At 38.7% G+C, this 21,663-nt stretch overlaps 2 protein-coding genes across 5 annotated transcripts in view; one reads left to right on the forward strand and one right to left on the reverse strand.

Annotated features, from left to right (window-relative positions):
• The window catches only part of LOC111868682, a 52,049-nt gene that overhangs the window by 10,158 nt on the left and 20,228 nt on the right, over nt 1-21,663 (forward strand). For all 4 annotated transcript variants that reach the window (XM_023859563.2, XM_023859562.2, XM_023859566.2 and 1 more), the window contains 7 exons: nt 6,368-6,855; nt 7,188-7,326; nt 8,086-8,234; nt 10,168-10,345; nt 12,184-12,349; nt 15,906-16,149; nt 17,947-18,197. In XM_023859563.2, coding sequence (XP_023715331.1) covers nt 6,368-6,855; nt 7,188-7,326; nt 8,086-8,234; nt 10,168-10,345; nt 12,184-12,349; nt 15,906-16,149; nt 17,947-18,197 — 1,615 coding nt within the window. The remainder of the gene's footprint in view (nt 1-6,367; nt 6,856-7,187; nt 7,327-8,085; nt 8,235-10,167; nt 10,346-12,183; nt 12,350-15,905; nt 16,150-17,946; nt 18,198-21,663) is intronic.
• Nucleotides 18,205-20,893, reverse strand: LOC117282644 (histone-lysine N-methyltransferase SETMAR-like). The gene is made up of 2 exons (XM_033753136.1): nt 19,106-20,893; nt 18,205-18,513 (listed from the first exon to the last, which is right to left on the reverse strand). Exon 1 carries the CDS (start codon nt 20,210-20,212, stop codon nt 19,544-19,546), a length of 669 nt encoding a protein of 222 aa, XP_033609027.1. The 5' UTR covers nt 20,213-20,893; the 3' UTR covers nt 18,205-18,513; nt 19,106-19,543.

A 21,663-nucleotide genomic window follows, 5' to 3' on the forward strand; every position in this document is an offset into this window, starting at 1 on the left:
ACTTTTTTTTGTTTCCACGGATGAAGAGAAGTCTGAAAGGAAAGCTATTCTGTGATGTGGATGGATGAAGAGAAGTCTGAAAGGAAAGCGATTCTGTGATGTGGATGAAGTCAAAGAAAACACGCTAAAGGCTTTGAACAGTATTCAGCCTCAAGAATTCCAGCACTGTTTTGAGCAGTGGCAAAAGCGTTGGGACAAGTGCATTAATGCACATGGACAATACTTTGAAGGGGACTAATATACAGTTCAATAAAAATGCAAAAATAAAAAATAACAAAAATAAATTCCGGTTATTTATGGGTCCCCCCTCGTATACTGAGAACTGAATCCATGCAGTTACTTTTGTGACTGATATCTTCATAGCATGGTGACAAATCTTTCTTAGTTAATGCCAAAACAAAGAATAAAATAAAATGAAATCTGAAGAATGCCATCTTCTGGGATGTGACCCCATGTAGATATTGTGTAAACTGACATTTCAGAGGACTGTATCACCTCCATCCCACTCCCTCCCTTTCTGTTCTTATATAGCTGGGTGTTTTCGACTGACAACTCAGTCTGCAAACACCTGCTCATGCTGGTTCCTTGTTTTGGGACTTTTATGCCCTGAAGATGGAGGCGATACGTTCCTCTGAAATTTCGGTTTACACAATATCTACACAGAGCCACATCCCAGAAGATGGAATTCTTCATAGTCACTGCCGTGAAAACCTCAAATCTTACAAAATGAAATCTGTTTTCATATGATATAATTTTATCCGTGTTCAGCGTTAAAGGATGTCAGTATCAAAATACACTTTTGTGATCGTTTCTGAGAATGGAAGTATAATTAATAGGGGTTATATCATGACTGGAGAAAACATGGGTATGGAGAAAATACTACATTATACCATCATCATGGGTGAGGTTCCAGCTCTTCACTCTTTTCCCATGCTGTGTACAAAGGCTTCTGGCACCATGTTTATGAATTTGATTGCATTATGACTGTTATGTCCTTGCTCTTTACATTCTTTGGCATCACTTTTAGTAGTCTGTATATGAACAGATGGCAGGGGAGTTTTATGTTTTCCCATACTGAAGTATCTCCGGAACTGAAAATGAAAAAGGTGGAAAAGGTTAAGATCAAATTGTAAACATAAATAGAATATATGCAGTATTAGATATATTTAAAATATAGTTATACTAAATGTCTTAAAACTAGCCTGTCTGTTGCATTCACAGACATCCTGGGTCTTCTTTGGTCTCATATTTGTGAAGTATGATATTCTTGGGATATGGGAATTTTCCATAAATCCCAAATGTTCCACCATCATATTTAATTTTCTTTTATTCCTCTAACCTGTAAATTCTTAAGGGCAATATTCTTTTGGTCACCATTGGTGGATTGCACCAGTTGTAATGATATGGCCCCATTCTAATGACTAAAGAGCCAGGGATCAGAATTAATCCTGTGGCCCATGTATCCAGGATTTGAAAAATGGAAGGGGGTTTGTCTGGAATCCTGGTGGCAGTAACCCTAACTTGTACACTGCATAAGAGCACTAGGGATTTTATTAAATGGCTCAGAGGTCCACAAATGTTACTGCTATTATATGCATGAAACAGTGGCTTCACTGCAAATGAAGTAGTGTTATACTGAGGAAGAGCTTAAAGAGGGTTCATACTAAATAGTCTGACACTTGACATAAGCAAAGGCACAGCATGTTTGTTTTCCATCTTTACTATACACATAACTGGATTTCCTGACAGTGCAATATTCAGTGTAAATATCTAGTGTGACAGTTGTTCAGTGGTGGTCTGGAACACCCCGCATGATTGTACTTGTACCTTATTAATTATACAATTAATTGCTAACAAGTAATATAGGTAGTTATCGGACAAGTCATCTGAGAACTGTGGATTAAAATCTGATGTTTGGCTTATACTGTATTGCAATACCAGACAGTAGAGTGCAATAGTGTCTAAAGCAACATCTTTTATGCCTTCATTGTGATAGGCCATATCATATCTGCAGACATTTTACTCTAACTAATGAGTAAATCTGTAAATGTTTATTTAAATGCTGGCACTAAATAGTAGTATGGCTGTCAGCAGCATATAAATTATAAATAATGGCTTGATCTCAAGTAGTAGCTGGATGACTTCATCTATTGACTTGGTGGTACCACAATTTCAAAGAACAAGACAGATTTTTAGACTGACATGTCATATGTAATATTTTTCACAATGTAATAAAAGTTAGAAATCTTTTATATAAATTAAAAAGTACAGGATGCCTGAGAATGGGTGTGCACATTTTAAACATTTTTATAAAAAATAAACATCCAAAAGCATACAGTTTTCACCACATGACAGTTGAACTGTCAAAATTTTACATATGATATTTGTCCTGTGCAGCTTTTTGTTGATCTGATGCCATTCTGGAAGCAAGTGCTGAGTGGAATACAGCTGTTACTGAAACTAACACATGTGTGCTCAACAGAAAACCATACTCTTCTGGCTCTGTTTTTCTCAATAAAAATTGTCTAAAATGTGTGCACTCATTCTCAGACATTCTGTACTTCCTAATTTATGAAGTACGTTTTTATGCCATAAATGTTCATTTAATGCTGATACTTAAATAGTAACTGGTGCTTACAGTGTAGTCAGGTACACCACAAATTGTTAATAATAGAGAGAGAGAGTGGATTCATTTGATGGTTCTGATATTATGAGTATTTGACAGGTCAGGACAAGTTTTTAAACTTGTATATTTTGATTCTTTCATACATTAATAGAAATGTAAATGTATTTCATTTGGAAACTTTTTCAAATTAAAAAGTTGTACCATAATTCCATAAGTGCTTAATTAAATGTTGGGGATTAAACTGCAGCCTGAACTGAAACTGTAGGTAAGTGTTAGCACAGATACTATAAATGGTGGCCCAGAATACTGCTGTTTTTATGTGCATAATTTATGCATCCATGTTTCTACACATATTTCTGAACAGATTGTTTACAATGTTTTTACCCTTAACTTTCAGCAGTTAAATAGGTATGACTGTAATCTGGACCTTATTATATTGCCTGCCTCCTGATTTGTTATTATCAGTTTGACATTTTCCTGTAAAAACTTAAAAATAATGCACACAAGCATTTATGCTTGATGAGCTCATGAAATGTGAACACAGGGACCCACTGGTGTGTACAGGCAGCTGGTTAGGGAGGAATGGAAAGACAGAGAGAATAAGAGGCATGCAATCACTGACATCCATGATTTTTTGCTGCTGGTGCAAGCTCTGAAGTTATTAATACAAGGATAGCTGAATTACAGTTGATATAACGCTGGATTTTCTATCATCTTATGGATCTCATATTTGGTTATGACTGAGTAGATTGAAATATAGCTGATCAGTTCCTGTGTTTTACTGTAATCTTCCATGGGAGGAGTCAAATCTTTCTGTTCATTGTATTGGATTGGTGGGTGCGTAGTTTCTTTGAAAATACTTAGTGGAAAGAAAAGTAAAAGCCACAGAGACACTACATTTCACATCACACACCAGTGCATCTATAATCAAAGTGCAGGAAGATATGATTTTGTAAATGAATCAGTATGGCTAAGAGAAGCAGTGCTTTCTTAACTCAGTTAATTAACAAAAATTCATGTATTATTAAAGTACAGCACTTCATCTTATTTATATAGAAATGAGTTAAATTTGGGTCAGAAAAATCAATTTTCCTGATTAGCCATAATAAATCTCTTCGGAATTGGAACTATAGATTTAGAGAATACATATGTATGCTTATTATTTTTATAAAACTATTAATTTGCTGTTGTGTATCCAGTAAGATTTTTACACATTCACAGTCTCAGTAACAACAAAGAAATAACTGCCATGTACTATTAGTGGCACACCACTACCCAGATGTTCTACCCTCCCCTGTTCATGGCCTCTGTCATGATACTGCTGCTATCTCTGTAGCTTCTGCCAGCCAAACATCAGGCATGGGTGGAATGACTGCTTGGAACAATCAATCAAATATGCCTGTTTGGTGAAGACTGTTGAACTGTATTCTGTGTCAGCTCAATGTAAACATCCACCCTACCTCCCTCTTTGATTAGGAGCAGTTGCTACTGTCCAGCAGTATTACGAGGCTCATCCACAAAGTAAGTTTCCCTGGGGCTGTTTACAGAAACAAAACACAATTTGATGGAAATATTTATTGCAACAGATACAGCAAGTGTTCAGCTATTTTTCGACATAATCGCCACCGGAAATGAGACATTTGTCATACCGTGGGACCAACTTTTGAATACCTGTGTCATAGAAGTCTGCTGCCTGGGATTGGAACCACTGTGTGACAACCATCTCCACCTCTCTGTCATTCTCAAAATGCTGACGCTGACTGGACAGGAATTTCTTGAGGTGTAGGAAAAGATGGAAATCACTGGGAGCGAGGTCTGGGCTGTAGGGTGGATGATTAAACACCTCCCAGCTGAACTCCTGCAGGAGACTTGCTGTCCATTGAGCTGTGTGCGGCCTAGCGTTATCGTGCAGGAAGACAATACTGGCACTAAGCATCCCGCGCCGCTTGTTCTGAATGGCCCATCACAATTTCTGCAGTGTTTCACAGTAACGCTCAGCATTCACCGTCTCACCTCTGGTCAGGAAGTCGACGTGGAGAACCATGCACATCACTTTCTGCGCCGACGTCTGCTTGAATTTCGTCTTACAGGGAGATCCACTGTGACGCCAATGCATTGATTGCTGCTTGGTTTCTGGGGTAATGTGTGCAATCCACGTTTCATCACCTGTGATGATCCGGTCCAGAAACTCATCGCCGTCATCATGGTACCGCTGCAGAAATGTCAGTGCTGACTCCATGCGGGATGTTTTGTGTTCTGGTGTCAGTTGTTTCGGCACCCACCTGGCACACAATTTCCTGAACAGCAGGTGCTCTGTGACAATTTTGTGCAACAAGGAGCGGGAAATCTGCGGGACATGACTGCTGAGTTCCGTAATTGTGACGCGGCGATTCTCCATAATGCATTCCCGCACAAGCTCCACCAGGTCGTCTGTAATGACGGATGGCCACTCACTGCGCTTCTCATCATGCACACTTTGTCAGCCTGCTGAAAATTGTCTGCACCAGCGATGCACCATCTGCTTGCTCATGACGTTAGGCCCATAGACCCGGCACAGCTGACGATGAATTTCGATCGGTGCTATGCTCTTTGCATTCAAAAACTTTATTACTGACCGCACTTCACAGTAGGCGGGAGCTGGAATAAGAGCCTCCATCTTCAACAGCTGCAACGATGCTACTGTGGGAATGCGGGAAATTCCATTAGTGCATGCGCCATGCTACGTCATTGCTCTATCATGTATGTGCAGTCGCTTCGCGCAATATAAGGTTTGCTAGCTCTGGAACGAGTGGGAAACTTACTTTGTGGATGTGCCACGTAGCATGCTTTTGCCATTATATTGCTGTCTACTCCATTATGTCAAGAAAAATTGATTCCCACGCATTATTCTATGAAATTGAAAGGAGAAGGAGGAGGGAGAGGAGAAGAGAAAGCTGTCATAAAAACTATCTCTTATTGTCAGTGATGTTTCCCTGTCATATATGCTACCTGCTAGGTGTCTTATTATATTCAGTGCAGTCAAGTTCATATTATTCCTGTTGCCTTATGTTAAATTAGCAAGAGTAAGAAACAATTTGAATGTCTGTGAAACATGAGCAATATAACAGTTATACTATGAGATCCAAACTCAGGGGAGGGATGGAAATCATTTGTCTTTCTCACACAACTCATCTTCTCAATTATGCAGCTATCATTTTTATAACCTCAAATTTATGCTTTGAAATGTAGTATTCACATATTTTATGCACCACAGCTGTAAGACACAATTTTTTGGTTAAAAAGTGCATAAAATATATTGGTAAATAGGATAATTAGACATTAGCAATATTCTCATGGAATTAGTGGAAAGACAGTACAATGTTGTGCCTATTTACTGCTCATCAGTAAAGCTGTACCTTCACAGTAAATGAACTGGTAATTGATTATAACAATATACTGGTTATTTAGCACAATATTCCTGAAAGTTTTTTATTGGTGTGTTAAATGGTATTAGCCTGTTTTTGCTCTATGATGTCTGCAGTTTCAGTTCACAGTGAAATTTAAGAATGAAAAATTTAGTGATCTTAACTTTAAAATTCAGATTCTCAGATCTGTCAAATTAAGTGAAATTTAAGGGCTCATCCATCTCCTCATTGCACTACTAATTAATTTTTCATGTTTTCAATTTTAGTTTTGCTTGAAGTGTTAGGAATTATAGATACATAATATCTGTGTCAATAAGAAATATGTTCATTTTGTAAGGTTTGCGAATGACCAATCTAGCTCAGGAAAAGAAGAACATGGCTGATCATGACAAAGCAATGAATTCTGAACACACAGACAGTTGTGAGTTTAGTAACTTTTCTGAGGAGGGTTCTCTGCAGAAGATGGCATATGATGAATCAGGCATGGAGAGCAAGAGGCATAACACATCACTGAACAACCTGAGCACTCTCAAGCCAGAGGACATGCTTGCTAGAGAGGACTGGCTTGTGTTGGGTGCTAGTGATGAGGAGGAGATAGGAGCTCAGAACATGACAGATGAATTGAATGATCTAGATTTGGATGGAAAAAATGACTCATCTAATGAGACAGTGAGCGAAGCAGGGACTTACACTATTGATAAAGATGCCCCATGCCCAGATGTGGAGCAGGCCAGGCTGGAAATAGAGAAAATGGTAGAGAGACGACTGAATACAGAGAATGGTATTCATGCTGTTGGGGACAAGCAAGAAGAGAACAACTTCACGGTACGTATCACTGGTTAGTGAGCTCTTCAAGTAGATTAATTCCGTAGTAAGATGGAATATTCAGGTCCTTGTGAACCAGTCAACTTCTCTGTACAGGAAAAATGAGTGCTCACTATTGTGTCATGGTTCAAGATAGGATCCTATAGTTTGCCTAGTCCTAGTGAAGAAAATGATGAAAGTGTCCATCAAGAGATGTTAACCAGATGCATCATGAATACGGATACAATACATTATCAATGAGTTACATATGCTCAGTTCACAAAGTGATATGTGGAATGTAGAAGTGTGTTTAGCTGTGAAGAAAGTATGATTGTTTCAGTGACTTGTTGCAGATGAGCAGTTCGTATCATGACAGCTCCAGCTGGATAAGTGAGTGGGCAACTCAGGTGGCTAAACACAATCACAAGAGTAATCCAGAAAAGGAGTGCCCTGCAGGTCTCCCCCCTCTGCCTTTGGGGAAACATCAAGATGGTAGGAGATTCCTTCCCCCTGGTCATGGCTGACAGAAAATTTTTTGGAATTGAGGTTCTCATAGCTGTGGCTTGATGAATTGTCTCTTCTGGGATATAATGCTGTGCAGTCCAGTGAAAGTCAGTGTTTTGGAGGATCATATTGTCTCCATCTTCAGGATATGGTTCTTCTTGCTGCTGCTTTCTTGTTTACCTTACTCTTCAACCATGAAAATGGAAGCAAAATGTCCCTTCAAAAATTTAGTTTACTTTCACTGGACTATACTGCATTATATGCTAGAAGATGGAGCCCTTAATTTGCTGGAAGTTTGTTCTCAAAACAAAGCAAAAAAATTGTTATAGTCTGAATAGCATTGAAAATAGAATGTACGAGTATGTCTTATGGACTATCATTTTAAATAAACATACAGAGTAAAATTCTCCATCTTATTTTTTCCTACACTCTGTTATAATATTTTGTTTATCAAAAGACAATCAAAGCATTTTACTGTTTCAGTGAAGAGTTTTAGGTTTCCTTTATCAATATGGAATCAGCTTCATTTTTGGATATTCAGAGTTCTGCTTGCTAAATGTAAGAATGTCTATACATGGATATCATATGAAATTACATGATGCACATGGTCAGTCCATTGCATTTCAAAACACTGAATGTATGTAGTGTTAGTTTTTGTGTTACCATGGTTGTCGTATGTTTAGGTTTTGGTGGATATATTCCTGAGCCACAGATTTTTGTTTGAGAGATTATGTTACTCACCGGCAGGTGATCTGAGCCAAGTGGTGCTGACAAGGATTCCATCTCCAATCCTCAGCCCTGGGGTGTCACAACCCACAGGATGCAGGCTTTACTTATCACCACAACACACAGCTCCCATAAACTTGCACTGTCCTCTGAACCCATTACCCATGCAGGTAAGTCTTGAAAGCAATTCATATCTCAGGATTATCCATCAGTTTATGTTGGTTGTTAAAGAAATAGGCAAATTTACGTGGAGCTTAAGTAATTTTTAATTTATGTTTCTTATTTTAACACATCAGTTGGTAAAGGTCTACCATAACATAAATATTGATGTCTACTGTGTAGCTCACACACATGTTCAGATATCACAGAGAAAAGCATTCCCATCTTCATCTTTTGCTTCCTGTTATGTGCTGGTCTCCAATTTATGTTGGGGATGCATTTTTGTAAATATCAACATGTGTCAAATGGGAAAGTAATCCTCTGTTCCATTTGTCAGTAAAAGCTTATCCTGGAATTATGTTGAATTCAATTCATTCCCTTCTTAATTAATGTTGTTGCGGGAAAATAATATGAATAACCTGTATTTTAAAATATCCTTAAGAGAATCTTGTACTAGTCATTCTTGTTAAGTGTTTGTATGAACTGAATACTCACTTTTGTGTTCCTTTTCCCTTCCATTAAATTAGAAACATTTATGTTATCCTCTGTGTCAGCATTCCTAATTAGGTATATATCTAATTAGGTATATATGTCTTATAGGGGGTGGGTGTCCCAGAAACCATATTTCAGCTGCTTTAGCTTTGAATGCATGAATGAATGAATGAATGTATAGGGGGTGGGCCTTCTTGGACCTTGCACCGCGACCACAGTGATCTATTGTGCCTCCCCTTCTTACTATCCCCTCAACAATCCTGTGCTTCGAATGAAGCGTAAGATTTTATACGTGAGGGATCTCGAAATAGTCACTTGGTTCCATAATATTGACCCAGGTGATGCAATCTTAAATAAGCTAAAGCCTGACATTCACATAGGATATGTTTGACTGTTTCATTTTCTTCTTGACACCTCTCACAAGTTGGACCATTACTTAGTCCCAGTTTAGCGGCCTCCGTAGTCTAGGGGTAACGTTCCCACCTCATGACTCAAGGTACACGGGTTCAAACCCGGTGGAGGTTGTGGAATTTTTAAGGGCGGAAAAATTCAGGGAACAAGTCCTCCGGAAGAGACGTTAAGCCATGGGTCCCCTGTCATAGATTTACAGCATGTAAAAGACCCTCATGTCTCTAGGAGACCTCTGAGCAAAATTAGGCAAAAATTTCTCGCCCAAGTAGTTTCCAATGCCTCTGGTAGATGGGGGAAATATCAGGTACCGACAGCCGACCTCGTTGGCTGAACGGGGCTGATAGCACGCACCAGTACCGGTAGGGTATGGAGACAGTAGAAATTAAAGGGGGACACACAATGGACCAATAACTGGTCTAAGTGCATGGGGAAACGCACCCCCTCTAATAATAATAATAATAGTCCCAGTTTGAAGAGGTGTCCTTGAGGTGACAGTGTCCTGTAAGTAGTCCTACCACCCATCGTAGCTGATTCCTGTTTAATTTCAACAGTTCCTTCGCTCTTTTAGTAGAGGGTCCTTGTATGAGTCTCTTTGCCTGCGTCAGTCCAGTCAAGGATCCCCAGTATTTCTTGTGATTCATATCTGTCCAGTCCCTTATTGCCTTTCTGGCAACTCCTATAGAGATGCCACAGGGTGGTTCAGGTCCTATGAATGGATGTTCAGCTCCATTCTTGGCCAATTGGTCTGCTATTTCAGTGTGGTGAGTACATAATGAAATACAGAGATAGGGAATTTCTGCATCTCTGCAGTGTGGTATCTGTAGTGCAATTGATTGTGCAGATAGTGAAGTACAGATATGTGTACTCCATCACATTATGCCTTTCTGTTTATGTTTTGCTGTGTTATTCCTGAGACAGCATAGAAGCCTTGAAGTATATGATAATGGTGGTGATCATCATCCTGCTTTCCTGTCTAATGACTGCACTGTTCCTAACAAGTTCAAGAATCAGTATGCTAAGGAAGCACATTTATATGTGCAGGAGACTGTAGATGGCCACAGTGACAGCAGTTTAGAAACAGAATCATTCCTCCGAGCGACAGAATCAGTTGTGACAGCAATGCAGGCCCGCATGAGTTTCTCACTGGATTCAGGAGGAGAGTCTGATGTGGACACCAGTCACAGTTACCAGGCACCCCCAGGCTCCACCACAGGAGGGGGTATGTACCAAAATTTGTTGTATTCAGTATTGATGTTCTCCTGTGGCTTATGCCTCCAGTCATTGTTTTTGACCATTCTGGCCTCTGCCTGCCTGGCTGTGGTGAGGGTAGGAATCTGCATTGTTACATTTCCATTTTGCCCCTGATAATAGGATGGTAGTGAAGGTGATGGCTGGCATAGGGGATGTACAAGTATAGCTTAATGAGAGATCCAAGCCACAGTTCTGCCTTGATCCCCCCCCCCACACCCACACCCACCCACCCATGCACTGTTTATATTATTAGAGGCACGGGAAAAGATATTTTTGTAGAAAAAGTGCAGTAGGTCAGACTGGTCTTCACTGTAAGACTTTCTGCATAGATGATCAGTACCTTACACTAAGTCCCCACATTTAATAATACTTGACTGCTTTTGAAATTTTTATTAACAGTTATTATGCCATTCAGAGCCATGATAATATCTGCTGAAAGATCACATGTTGTGGCCCTGGGTACTGTTAGAATAATTAAATTGAGAAATACAGAAACATAGAACACAGGTGATGAAAACAAGAAGTGGATACAAGTACCTGTTGGAAAATCTCAGGAGAAGTTTCTTGGAGATCTTTGCATACATAGGAGGAGAATACAAGTTCTGGCAAATGACCAGGATTCTTGTGCAGCAACTAGCAACACTGGTGAGTTGTCACATGCCACTTCACATTACTGATTCAGCAGTTTTGTGTGAAACATTCATTGGGATTCAGTTTGTTATGCAGTTGGAGTAAGTGTTTGCTAGTGCAGTGTTAGAATCAGCATTACATTTTTAATGAAGTTCGAGAAGTGTGACGTACAAAATGTTATGGAAAGTTTATGGAGAGAGAGAACAGTGAGTAGAAAACAAATTTTTGTGTCAGTTAAGTGTTTTCAGAACAGTGAAATATCTGGTCTTGTTAACACTTCAGAATCTGATCATACTGGGAAAAGTGGCTGAAATTGTTAGAAATGATCTTCAGTTCATTGCTTTGAAGATAGAAGACCTGAACATGAATAGAGAAACCACAAGAATAACTTTAAGTAGCCGTATGGGCTTGAAGAATGTGTGTGACATAATCATATCACAAAATCTTATTGGTAAATAAAAGATAAGGAAAAAAGACATTTGTGTAGGTCTTTCAGTATGACAAAACAAATCAAACTGATCTGCTTATTAGGGATTATGGATTTGTTCCTTGTAAATGGTCAATCGCCATTATACCTTAGAAGTTTCTAAACACATTTATCAAGAAAGTTCAGATTCTTTGGCTAGACAAGTGAAATCAGCATTTGATTTTGTTTTCCCAATTGGTGAAGTCGAGTTTTGGCAAGAAAACATATTAGTGTTGAACATCCACTATATGCAGCTCATGTGGCACTTTGTGATTTTTCAAATTCCTGAAACCCAGGAGGCCCTTGAAATCATCCCATTTTAAATACCTTGAAAACATTTAAAATTATGTAATTAAGAGTATTGAAAAGACATTTATAAAATAATTTTCTGCAATGATTACAGGCATGGTAGAGACATTGAAATGTGTATGAAGTTGCATGTACTTGGAGTGTGACCATCTCACTACAGTTTAATACAATATGTTTTACTGAATGTGTGGTAATTTAATTGTCAGAAATTGTATTTAAGTGGATCATAGAAAATGGTTTGAAGAATGGGAACTGAATGCTATGACTGACTGAGGATGGAATCTGATGGTGGGCTTTTGTGATGACAGGGGTGAACCTTGTTATTATATAGCAGCAGCCGAATAACTCATCATCTCAAGGAAGACTCATGTACTGTTACTGCATGTTTTACATTACTGCAGGTGTAGACAAGCATCTTACCTTTAGAAGGTCAAGTGTTGCAGCACACTCTGACAGCAGCAGTGATACTGGTGGTGGAGGCACTGACAGCAAGCCCAAGCGCAAGGATCTGCCTGTAGCAGCAGTTCCTGCACCTGCACCTCAGATGAGATACAACAGGGCTTTCAGGTATACTGTTCTATTACTGAACTTGAAACAAGCTCTTGCGGGTTGACAGTTATGGAGCACTGGAACCAAGAAACCCAATTCACATGATAAAATTATAGAACTTTATATTTCTTGTAAAAGCTTACAGCTGTACTTGTTAATGAAACTTATTCTGTTCAAGGTAATGTCTTTTGTGACAGATTAAAGTGATCTGAGGAGTTTATCAATTTATTCAAGCACTTCTGGTAGTCCTCTTTTGGAAGATTTTTCTGCTGTGCTGTACTTCTGATGATGTGTGGCATCTTCTGAAATCTTTTTCCTTCTTGAATGTTTTTCACCTATGACACAAAAGAAAGAGGTCACCAGATCTAAATATAATGAGGTGGCGGCTGGGAAACCTGTGGAATGAAATGCAAGAATTCCTGTATTGAGAGTGTTGAGTAAACTAATGCACCTTTGACCATTGGGAACCCAAATTATGATTTTAGGCAATTTCCATCAAATTTCATTTTCCAGATGCCTCAGAGCATCATAATAAGGTTCCTCATTGTCTTTTTATCTCTATAAATTTTGTCACAAACATGAACTACTACTGTTTTCTTTGTGTGTGGTGAAGATGGATGGAAATTCTCCCCTTCTTAAATCAAGCAAAATACTCAAATTTATAATGTGGCTAAGAGGTTTTTCTCAAAATGTAAATTTAAGAATTTTATAGGTTTCTATGGTTCCTTTTACAAATTTCGTGTAGAACTTTGTGCACATGCATTTGTCCAGAATTTAACCAGTTTTACAGTGCAGTGACCTAAATGACGACAGGGTTTTACTGACAGCCAATACAAAGCAGAAACCTCCTATAGCTGGGATGAAGTCAGAACAAGTTTTAAAAATGTATGGTTTATTATCCCTGTAGCATGTCTTTCTAACAGAAGACTGTGGAATTTTATGATAAGGTGTCATATATTCTATATGGCTTCCTGTCCTTGAGAAAGAAATTAGCAAACAGTAGGAGAAAATAAAAGCTCTTACCATAAGATAAATTCTTCAGGCTGCAATATTGGTTATTTAATAGGGCTTAATTTTGATTCCAGCCAAAATCATTATATATAAAGGTAAAAAAAAGTTGTCTGAGTAAGGAACAGCAAAGTTTAGAATTACCAAACTTTTTGTCTTTGTCAATCCTGATGTATTCTAATGAATACATTTACGAAACAAAACATGTTTCCACTTAGAGGTAAAAATTTAGAACACCTACCATGTTGAATCCACTAGACAACTGAAATGAGTAGAACTGCATCTACATATGCACCTGAAATCAGGTTTTGTCAGTGGAAATTAAAAGGAAAATTTACAATAAAATTGTGGAAATGTATATGAAGACCTAAACCTAAGACAGAAAAGGAAGTGGATAATAAATGCATCAAGTCACACTAACAACCAAATCCAGAAACATCAGTTCAATAGAAAATCTTCTGATGCTGCTGTTGTACTGTCATGCAGGTTATCCAGAATCTTTATGCAGAGTCTTTGTGGACTGGCAGACTGTGAGAAAAATATGCATGTGGTAGTTGAACGAGCTGGATGCAGCAAACACATGAGCAGAGGGGCCACCAGCTTTGTTACTACACAATGTTTCTGTTATTGTTAATTCTGTAGTGCTATCACTACACTTGAACAGTCCTTGTAAGATCAGTCAGGAGTCTGTTTTGTGTTCTTATTTTCAGTAATGAGTTGAGATGATGGAAGTATACATGTGAACAGCAGGTTGTTCTGTTCAGTACTTAACGTGAAAAAATATATCAAATATTGTGTAAAAGAAGGTTTTGGTGTAAGTATCCTGGTATTCAAAATTCAGCTTTATCACTGATTTTCAGATTGGTGAAGATAGTGTGTTCCACTGGATATTTGTAAATGAGAAATGCTGTAGACATAATGTTGTGTCAAGTGAGGGAAGGCTTGATGAAACTGGAGTCAGATTAGACTGTTCACCTTGCAAAACCCTGACATGATTATCTCAACAGGCATGGGCTTAGATGAGAACAACATGGAGACCGACTGTAGAATTAAGTCTAATGCCTTATAAAATTAGGCAGGTTCATATGATGAAGGCAGAAGAAAGCACTTTTGTACCTAGTTTCTTTGGGAGTACATGACAATGTACTTGGCCCAGATATTACATTTTTATGATGAAGCTTGGGTCCATCTGCATGGATATAACAGTGTTCAGAAGTATAGGTACTGGAGTAGTATTAATCTGAGACAGGCCTTTGAAGTATCCTTTTATGATCGGAAATGTAATATTACTGCTGCATGAATGGTAGGACCCATAATTTGTTAACAGCTTGCTAATTCTGAATTATATATGGGTGACATTCTTTGGCCCTTTTTTGGGAACATTAATGAAAAGATGGTTTTATGCAACATGATGCTATGGCATACTGTTAATTAGTCCATAATATTTTAAGTGAAGTGTCTGAAGACAGACAAATCACAGAATGTGGCCTACAAGGTCTCCAGGCTTAAATCCCTGTGATTTTTATCTACAGGGTAACCTAGAAAACAAAGTGTATTCAAATAATCCTCACACACTGTATGAACTTGGGCACAACATGTGACAGAATGGCATTTGTTGAGATCAGTGAACTCAGATAAGTGTCAGTCCTTCCAAGAGACTTTAAGTTTGCTTAAGAGTGGAAGGGAGACAATTTGAGCATCTACTTTGATGGTAAATTCTCATAAATATTTTATTTATTTTATGAAATGTACATCAGTGAAGCATAGTAGCTGCAATTCTTGATTCCTTTTTCTTGCTAGATGATGACTAAGGTTAGAGTATGTGATACAGCCTTTCAAGGAAGACTCTGTATATTTAGTGTTATAACCTAATGACTTATTTTCTTCCCTACCACCTTTAGCTGCTTTATGTTATGATGCCATAATGCTGTATAAAGGCAATGTAACTCCAAAACCAATCAAACACAACTCATTCAACTCGATGCATTAGCAGAAAGACTGAGGTGAAAGGTGATGTGCAAGAGAAATAGGGCAGTGTTGGAGAGCTTATGAGAAAATACTAGAGCATGTTTGCCAGGCTGTATATTTAAATTTTCTGTATTCAGCAAATGATTGTTAACACTTTTTTTTTTGCATGTATAAGCAAATTTGTTCTGGACAAGGATTTAATGTAATGAATTTGACATGTAAATCAGATGCAGCAAACAAGAAATTTGTGCCTAATTTTTGGAGATGATGTAGGAGGAAAATATTAAGATAAATGTTACGAAATAGGTTGTGAGAATGGGAAGAAAATTGGATTGGTTCAGGTCAGGGGTTAATTGTGGATGTTTATGATCATTTGCAAGAATTTCATGATACATTTCATAGCTTTCAGCTGCTCAGGAAATGTCGTTTATAAAGGAGTTGGATAGGAAATTAGAAAAAAGCAAACTGAATGGACCACATTGCTATATAGTTCTTGCATGTGTATCATAACATGTGAACTTTGTGCCTATATTTGGGCTTGAAAACATATAGTATGTGGTTCATATCTTGCTGATCAATTTGTACCTGATTATTTTAGTCTACGTCGTGCTCGACTAGACACTGAGGAGCCATCATCAGCTGCTGGAGACAGTCGACGAAAGAAGACTGATGTAGCACCTTCCACAGTTACCAATCCTGCTAACAAATCTAAGAAAAATGTGGACCCTCCAAAAAGTGCTCAAGCCAGAAGCACAGCCAAGGGAAAAAGCCCCAAGCCTGATACCTTCTCAAGGACAGACTGTGGAAGATACAGTGTGCGAGCTCCCAGAACTATTTCTCAGGTGCGTACCTTGGTGCCTGGTTGTGAACTGTGGGATATCCTAAGTTTCTGGGTGAAGACTGCATTTCTTACAGTGCTTACCTAGTCTTCAGCTTCAGTAATCGTTCATTCCTTTATAGCTGATCAGTGTGCACCAATACACACTGCAGTGCATGTTCATGAGTCAGTCATAACATGCAGTCTATGGCAGAATTTCAGTGCTCCTTGCATAACATATCTGGTGATGTAGGATTTGAGGTTCTCACAATACTGGTTGTGAAGAGTTCTACATTATGGGATGTAATGTCATGTACTCCAGTGAAAGTCAACCAGTGCTTTGGAGGAATATGTTTGTTGACTCCCACAAGATTACATGACATTGTATCATAGAAGATAGAACTGATCATGTGTAATAATGTTTGAGAATGTTATCTTGTCAAACACTCATATGTAGAGAAACCTGCTCTCCTAGCTACCATGATTCATAATTCATAATTCATAATTTTATTTACATCCATAACTGTAAAATATACAATCGGATAAAGTCAAAGGGAATATATAGATTTAATAACAATCACACCTAACATAATCAAAAAATACATAAATACTTAAATATATTATATAAAAAACCACCAGCACATGCATTAACAGACAATTACAGTCAATTAATTCAACATCATACATATAAAAAAAACTCCTGAAGAGAGTAGAAGGCATTATGCAACAAATAACACTTCAATTTCCTCCTAAACACTTTAAAATCAGATACATTCTTTAACTCCATAGGAAGATTATTGTATAGTTTTATGCCCATGTTTATCACACTTCTCTTACAACGATTTGTATTACAATGTTGGGCATACAGATTATGTTTATGNAGCTTAAGGCAGATATATTGAGTGTGATTCAACCAGCTCAAATTTTCAGAGATATCAATACCCAAGAATTTCACCGAAGATGAATATACTAATTCCCTATTGAATAAACGTATGACCGGTCTGTTCCTAGAAGTAGATCCTTTTCCATGGAAAAATAATACTTTGGTCTTGTCAGTGTTAACAAAAAGTTGATTCACATTAAACCAACTTTCTAGTTGATCAATAACCTTTTTGATTTTTATATTTAAAGAACTAAGAGAGTTATCAGTGAACAATATATTAGTGTCATCTGCAAATAGTACAACCTTAGCCTGAGGTATAGCATATGGCAAATCATTAATGAATAATAAAAACAACAGAGGACCCAAAACAGATCCCTGCGGAACACCATGTTTAATTTCCTTAAGTGACGAGGTAAAGGACTTAGAATAACAGGATACATGGTCCTGGTGATAAATTTCTACATATTGGAATCTATTCGTTAGATACGAGGTCATCCACTCATGGATTTTTCCTCTAAGCCCATACAAGTCCAATTTAGTAAGTAACCGGTCATGGTTTATTACATCGAAGGCTTTTGTAAGATCTAAAAATAAAAAATAAAAAAAAAAGGCGAAGAACTTTCATCTCAAAGTTTTCCTCTTCTTTGTTTCTTCTTAACCTCTATGTTAATATTTGACTATCATGATAAATGAGAAAATGAGGGTGATGTGGAAGAATTGGTAGTAGTATCTTTGCAATTGTCTGTAACTTGGGAAAACCAGTGCTGCCTGACATAGGGGTCATGTTACATTTCACATTAATTATATGTGTGTATCTTGTGATAGTTATGTGCATTTAATTAAAGTTTTAAAACTTACTCACCAGAGATTAGTGTGAGCAGAGGTTGATAAGCAGATCATCAAGTTGCTTTCTTATTACACATATGCCCATTGTTTCAGCCTCTCCATGCTCCAAAACCTGCTGTCTCTCTAAAAAAGGATATGAACAGGAAATCAGGTGGTGCTGGTGGCCGGAGTAATTCAACATTGTCCTCCAGGGAAGTGGAATTCCAGAATTGGAAGCGAAGGAAAAGTTATGACCCCATGAAGGCTGCTGCTGAAGGCAAGAAGAAAGAAGCTGCAAAGAAGGCGACAATGAGCAGCAGCATGACACAGTCTTCCATCATGCCCTCTGAGGTGTCTTCCTCTAGGTACTGACTTCATTCAGTTTACTCAGCTGGGTGGCATTCTTATACTGTGGAAATGTTTGTGATGTGTAATTATCAGCCCTCTTGGTGAATGTATTCTGATGAAACAGGTACTTGTACTCATCCAGTCTCCTACCCGGTGGGTACACTCTTTAAGTGGCTAGATCAGAGACCTGATCACTATCTCCCAGCTGGCACTGAGGTTAAAAATTCATGGCTCCTTATCGCCACCTCCTTATATGCCTTCATGGCATGGTGCTTTGGCATGCTATGAGGGCTTCACCCTCATTGGAATGAAAAACTCAGCCCATCTTCACTGCTACTGGAAGAATGACAAAAACTGCTGTATTTATGTCACTAAATAAAATTAAATCTTTAGACAGAAATTATGGAGTATGACCAACCAGTCAAGTGGTTCTTTTCTGTGTTCTTATCTCTCCTGCAGTGACATATTAACCCTTCACTGCCGGCAGGCATTTAAATTCCTACTCAATTCTTATGCCAGAGGATATTTAAATAGAGTGCAACATTTCACTTAAAGTGTAATAAAGCGGGAAAAACTAGGATTTTGTTTCTCTAATTTTCACACTACATTCAGAAATGTATAGAGAATTCGTATATTGATGCACACTGCTTTAAAAGTATTTTTTTGCACAGTAAGCCTATAATTTCTTTCTTCTAGACGGGCACTGTTTTGTCTGACGAATGTCGACCCAGCACTTTGTGTTCTACAGCATTAGCATATTTCACAGAGTCCCTCAGTGAAATGAATTCTAATTGACAATTGAGCTGTTCTTTTTCTTGTGTTATTCCTACATACGAGGGCAAATTGAAAAGTCTTTGCCCCTATTCTTTTTAGCCACAATAATACACATACAGGGAAATCAAAATACATGCAGTGATGTAAATACCTTTGAATGTTTTTCCACATAGTCACCACCCCAGTTCAGGCATTTGTCCCATCGCACCACTAGTTTGGAGATACCACTGTTGTAGAAGTCAGCCGGTTGACCGTGGAACCACTGCCAGACAGCGGTTTTCGTGTTGTCGGAAATGAATCTCTGGCCTGCCAGGAACTTCTTCAGTGGACCGAAGACGTGGTAATCACTGGGGGCGATGTCTGGACTATACGGTGCATGCTCCATAATCGCCCATCTGAATGACTGCAGTTGGGCTGCAGTCATGTTTGCCACGTGAGGCCTAGTGTTGTCATGGAGGAGAACCACATCGTCCGCGAGAATCCCCAGGCGCTTTTTCCTGATGGCAGCTCGTAGACGTGCGAGTATGTCACAATAGCTGTCCGCGTTGATGGTGGCATCTTGTGGCATGAAATCCAGCAGGAGTGGTCCTCAGCGATCCCAGAAGACTATGACCATCAACTTCCTGATGGATGGCATTCTGCGGAATTTCTCTGTGACAGGCGAACCGGGATGTTTCCACACCATGCTCTGCTGCTTGGATTTAGGAGTGAAATGCAATACCCACGTTTCATCTCCGGTGACAATGAGATCTAGGAACCATTCACCCTCCTTGAAGTAATGCTGCAAATGTGGCAGTGACATCATCATTCTCTTGGCTTTGTTCAGATCATCCAACAGCTTAGGCACCCACGGACATGAAACCTTGTGATACCCCGAGAAATCACGAATGATATTATAAACACTGCCATACAAAATGCCAGGCTCCTTGGAAATGACCTTTAGGTGCACACACCAATCCGCTTTCACCATTGCATCCACGCGGGCAGTGTTGTCCAGTGTGAGCGAGGTGAGAGGCTGCCCCAACCGCTCATTGTCATTAAGGTCTTCCCAGCCATTAGTGAACTTAGAACACCACCACCACCACACACTTCTCAAAGCAAGACATTTGTCCACATATGTCAGCTGCATTTCCCTATGGATCTCGATGGGCATTCGTCCCTTGCTCCATAGAAAATGAATAACACTTCGCTGCTCATACAATGTGGATGTGTTGAGCACACCAACCATCTTCGCTGACTGACAGCGGCACAGTGCCATGGAGCAGCCGAGATATAATGCTGGGACGGTCCAAGCATACCCTGTTGCATCGAATGTATAACCCGGTTACTCAATCACACTAATACTGTGAATACTTTATAATTATGCAGTTTTCAATACCAGCCCAGCGATGGGCCCTAGATTTTAGTTTTAGATTAGACGTATTTTCTAAAAAATTTTTGGTCGCATCGATTTGTTTCCCTGGCTATTATTTCCACAATTTCTGGTGTACAGAACAACTCAAAATATTCCAGGGGGTTACTGAGGTCTTTGGAATCAACATTTATGCCAGGCTTACCAGTAAATTGAAAATGTCGTTGCTCAGCACTTGAATTTGCCAGTACATCAGGTTGCATGCTACTGTCATCACTGACATTTCCTATTTCATCAGGGCTGTCACTATATTCACCATCATATTTACGTGTATTTCACTATCACTACTATATTCACTCTCTGAAATACCACTGTATTCGTTCTCTTGAACAGTTCATAAAACACCTCTTCATCACATACTCATATCTTCTTGCTAGGACCTGCCATAATGTTTGGTCGAAAGAACTTGAACCCAGGAAAGTTATCAAGCAATCAACAACTTCCGGTCACACTCTGAAGTAGCTAGAGCATCTTGCAAGCAAAACATACAAGTTTCCATTGCTGACTGGAATTATATCTACAACAGAGTAATTAGAAATATGTATGATGTCTATAGACGTCATGGCCACTGTGATACACAGTACCACATGACATCTGCAGATGTCATAACCACATGATTGGTTAAATGGTGTTTCATGCTTTGTTGAGTACAATGAACTGTTTTTTTAGAAATATGATAAAGTGTGCCTTTGTGCATGTCATTTAAACTGAAAAATACAATATCAGTTAGTTACCAGATTGGCCACAATATAACACTACTACAGCTAGGATAAAACACCTGTGCTACGTGGAAGTAGAGTAGAATTTTATGAGTCATTTGCTGTTCATTTCAGAGTTGTAGCTTGCATCAGTCACACCTAGCACCTTGTGAAATGAGATGTGTTGTGTTCTTTTGATCTGCATTTTATCAGAAATGACAGATTTGAAAGAACATCCATGTGTGCATCAAGTTCTGCTTAAAACTAGGAAAAACTGCTACCATAACCTGTGAGATGTTAAAGCTTCCTTTCAGAGGAGAGACAGTGAGCAGATGAATTTTCAAATTAAAAAAATAGATTGACATTGGTTAACAGTGCTAAGCATTTAGAGTATCTGTCCATGAGCAGAATGGATCATCATCACAATTCAACAACAGTCATAGGGTATACTTGCCATATTCAAAGCAGAGAGCTTCTGCTAATGTTTCTGACACTGGCACAATCATTGGATTCTTTGCATCAAGTCACATGGGAACTAATTTGAATGGGCAGCATGTAGTGGAGGGTAAATGCAATTATCACAGAGAAGAAAATATATCC

This window comes from Cryptotermes secundus, unplaced genomic scaffold (genome assembly GCF_002891405.2).
Source record: "Cryptotermes secundus unplaced genomic scaffold, Csec_1.0 scaffold857, whole genome shotgun sequence".
Taxonomy (NCBI): Eukaryota; Metazoa; Arthropoda; class Insecta; order Blattodea; family Kalotermitidae; genus Cryptotermes; species Cryptotermes secundus.

Coding starts and splice junctions, on each gene's coding strand:
- LOC117282644 (XM_033753136.1), bottom strand. CDS start 20,212: ATGGCACTGTGCCGCTGTCAGTCAGCGAAGATGGTTGGTGTGCTCAAC.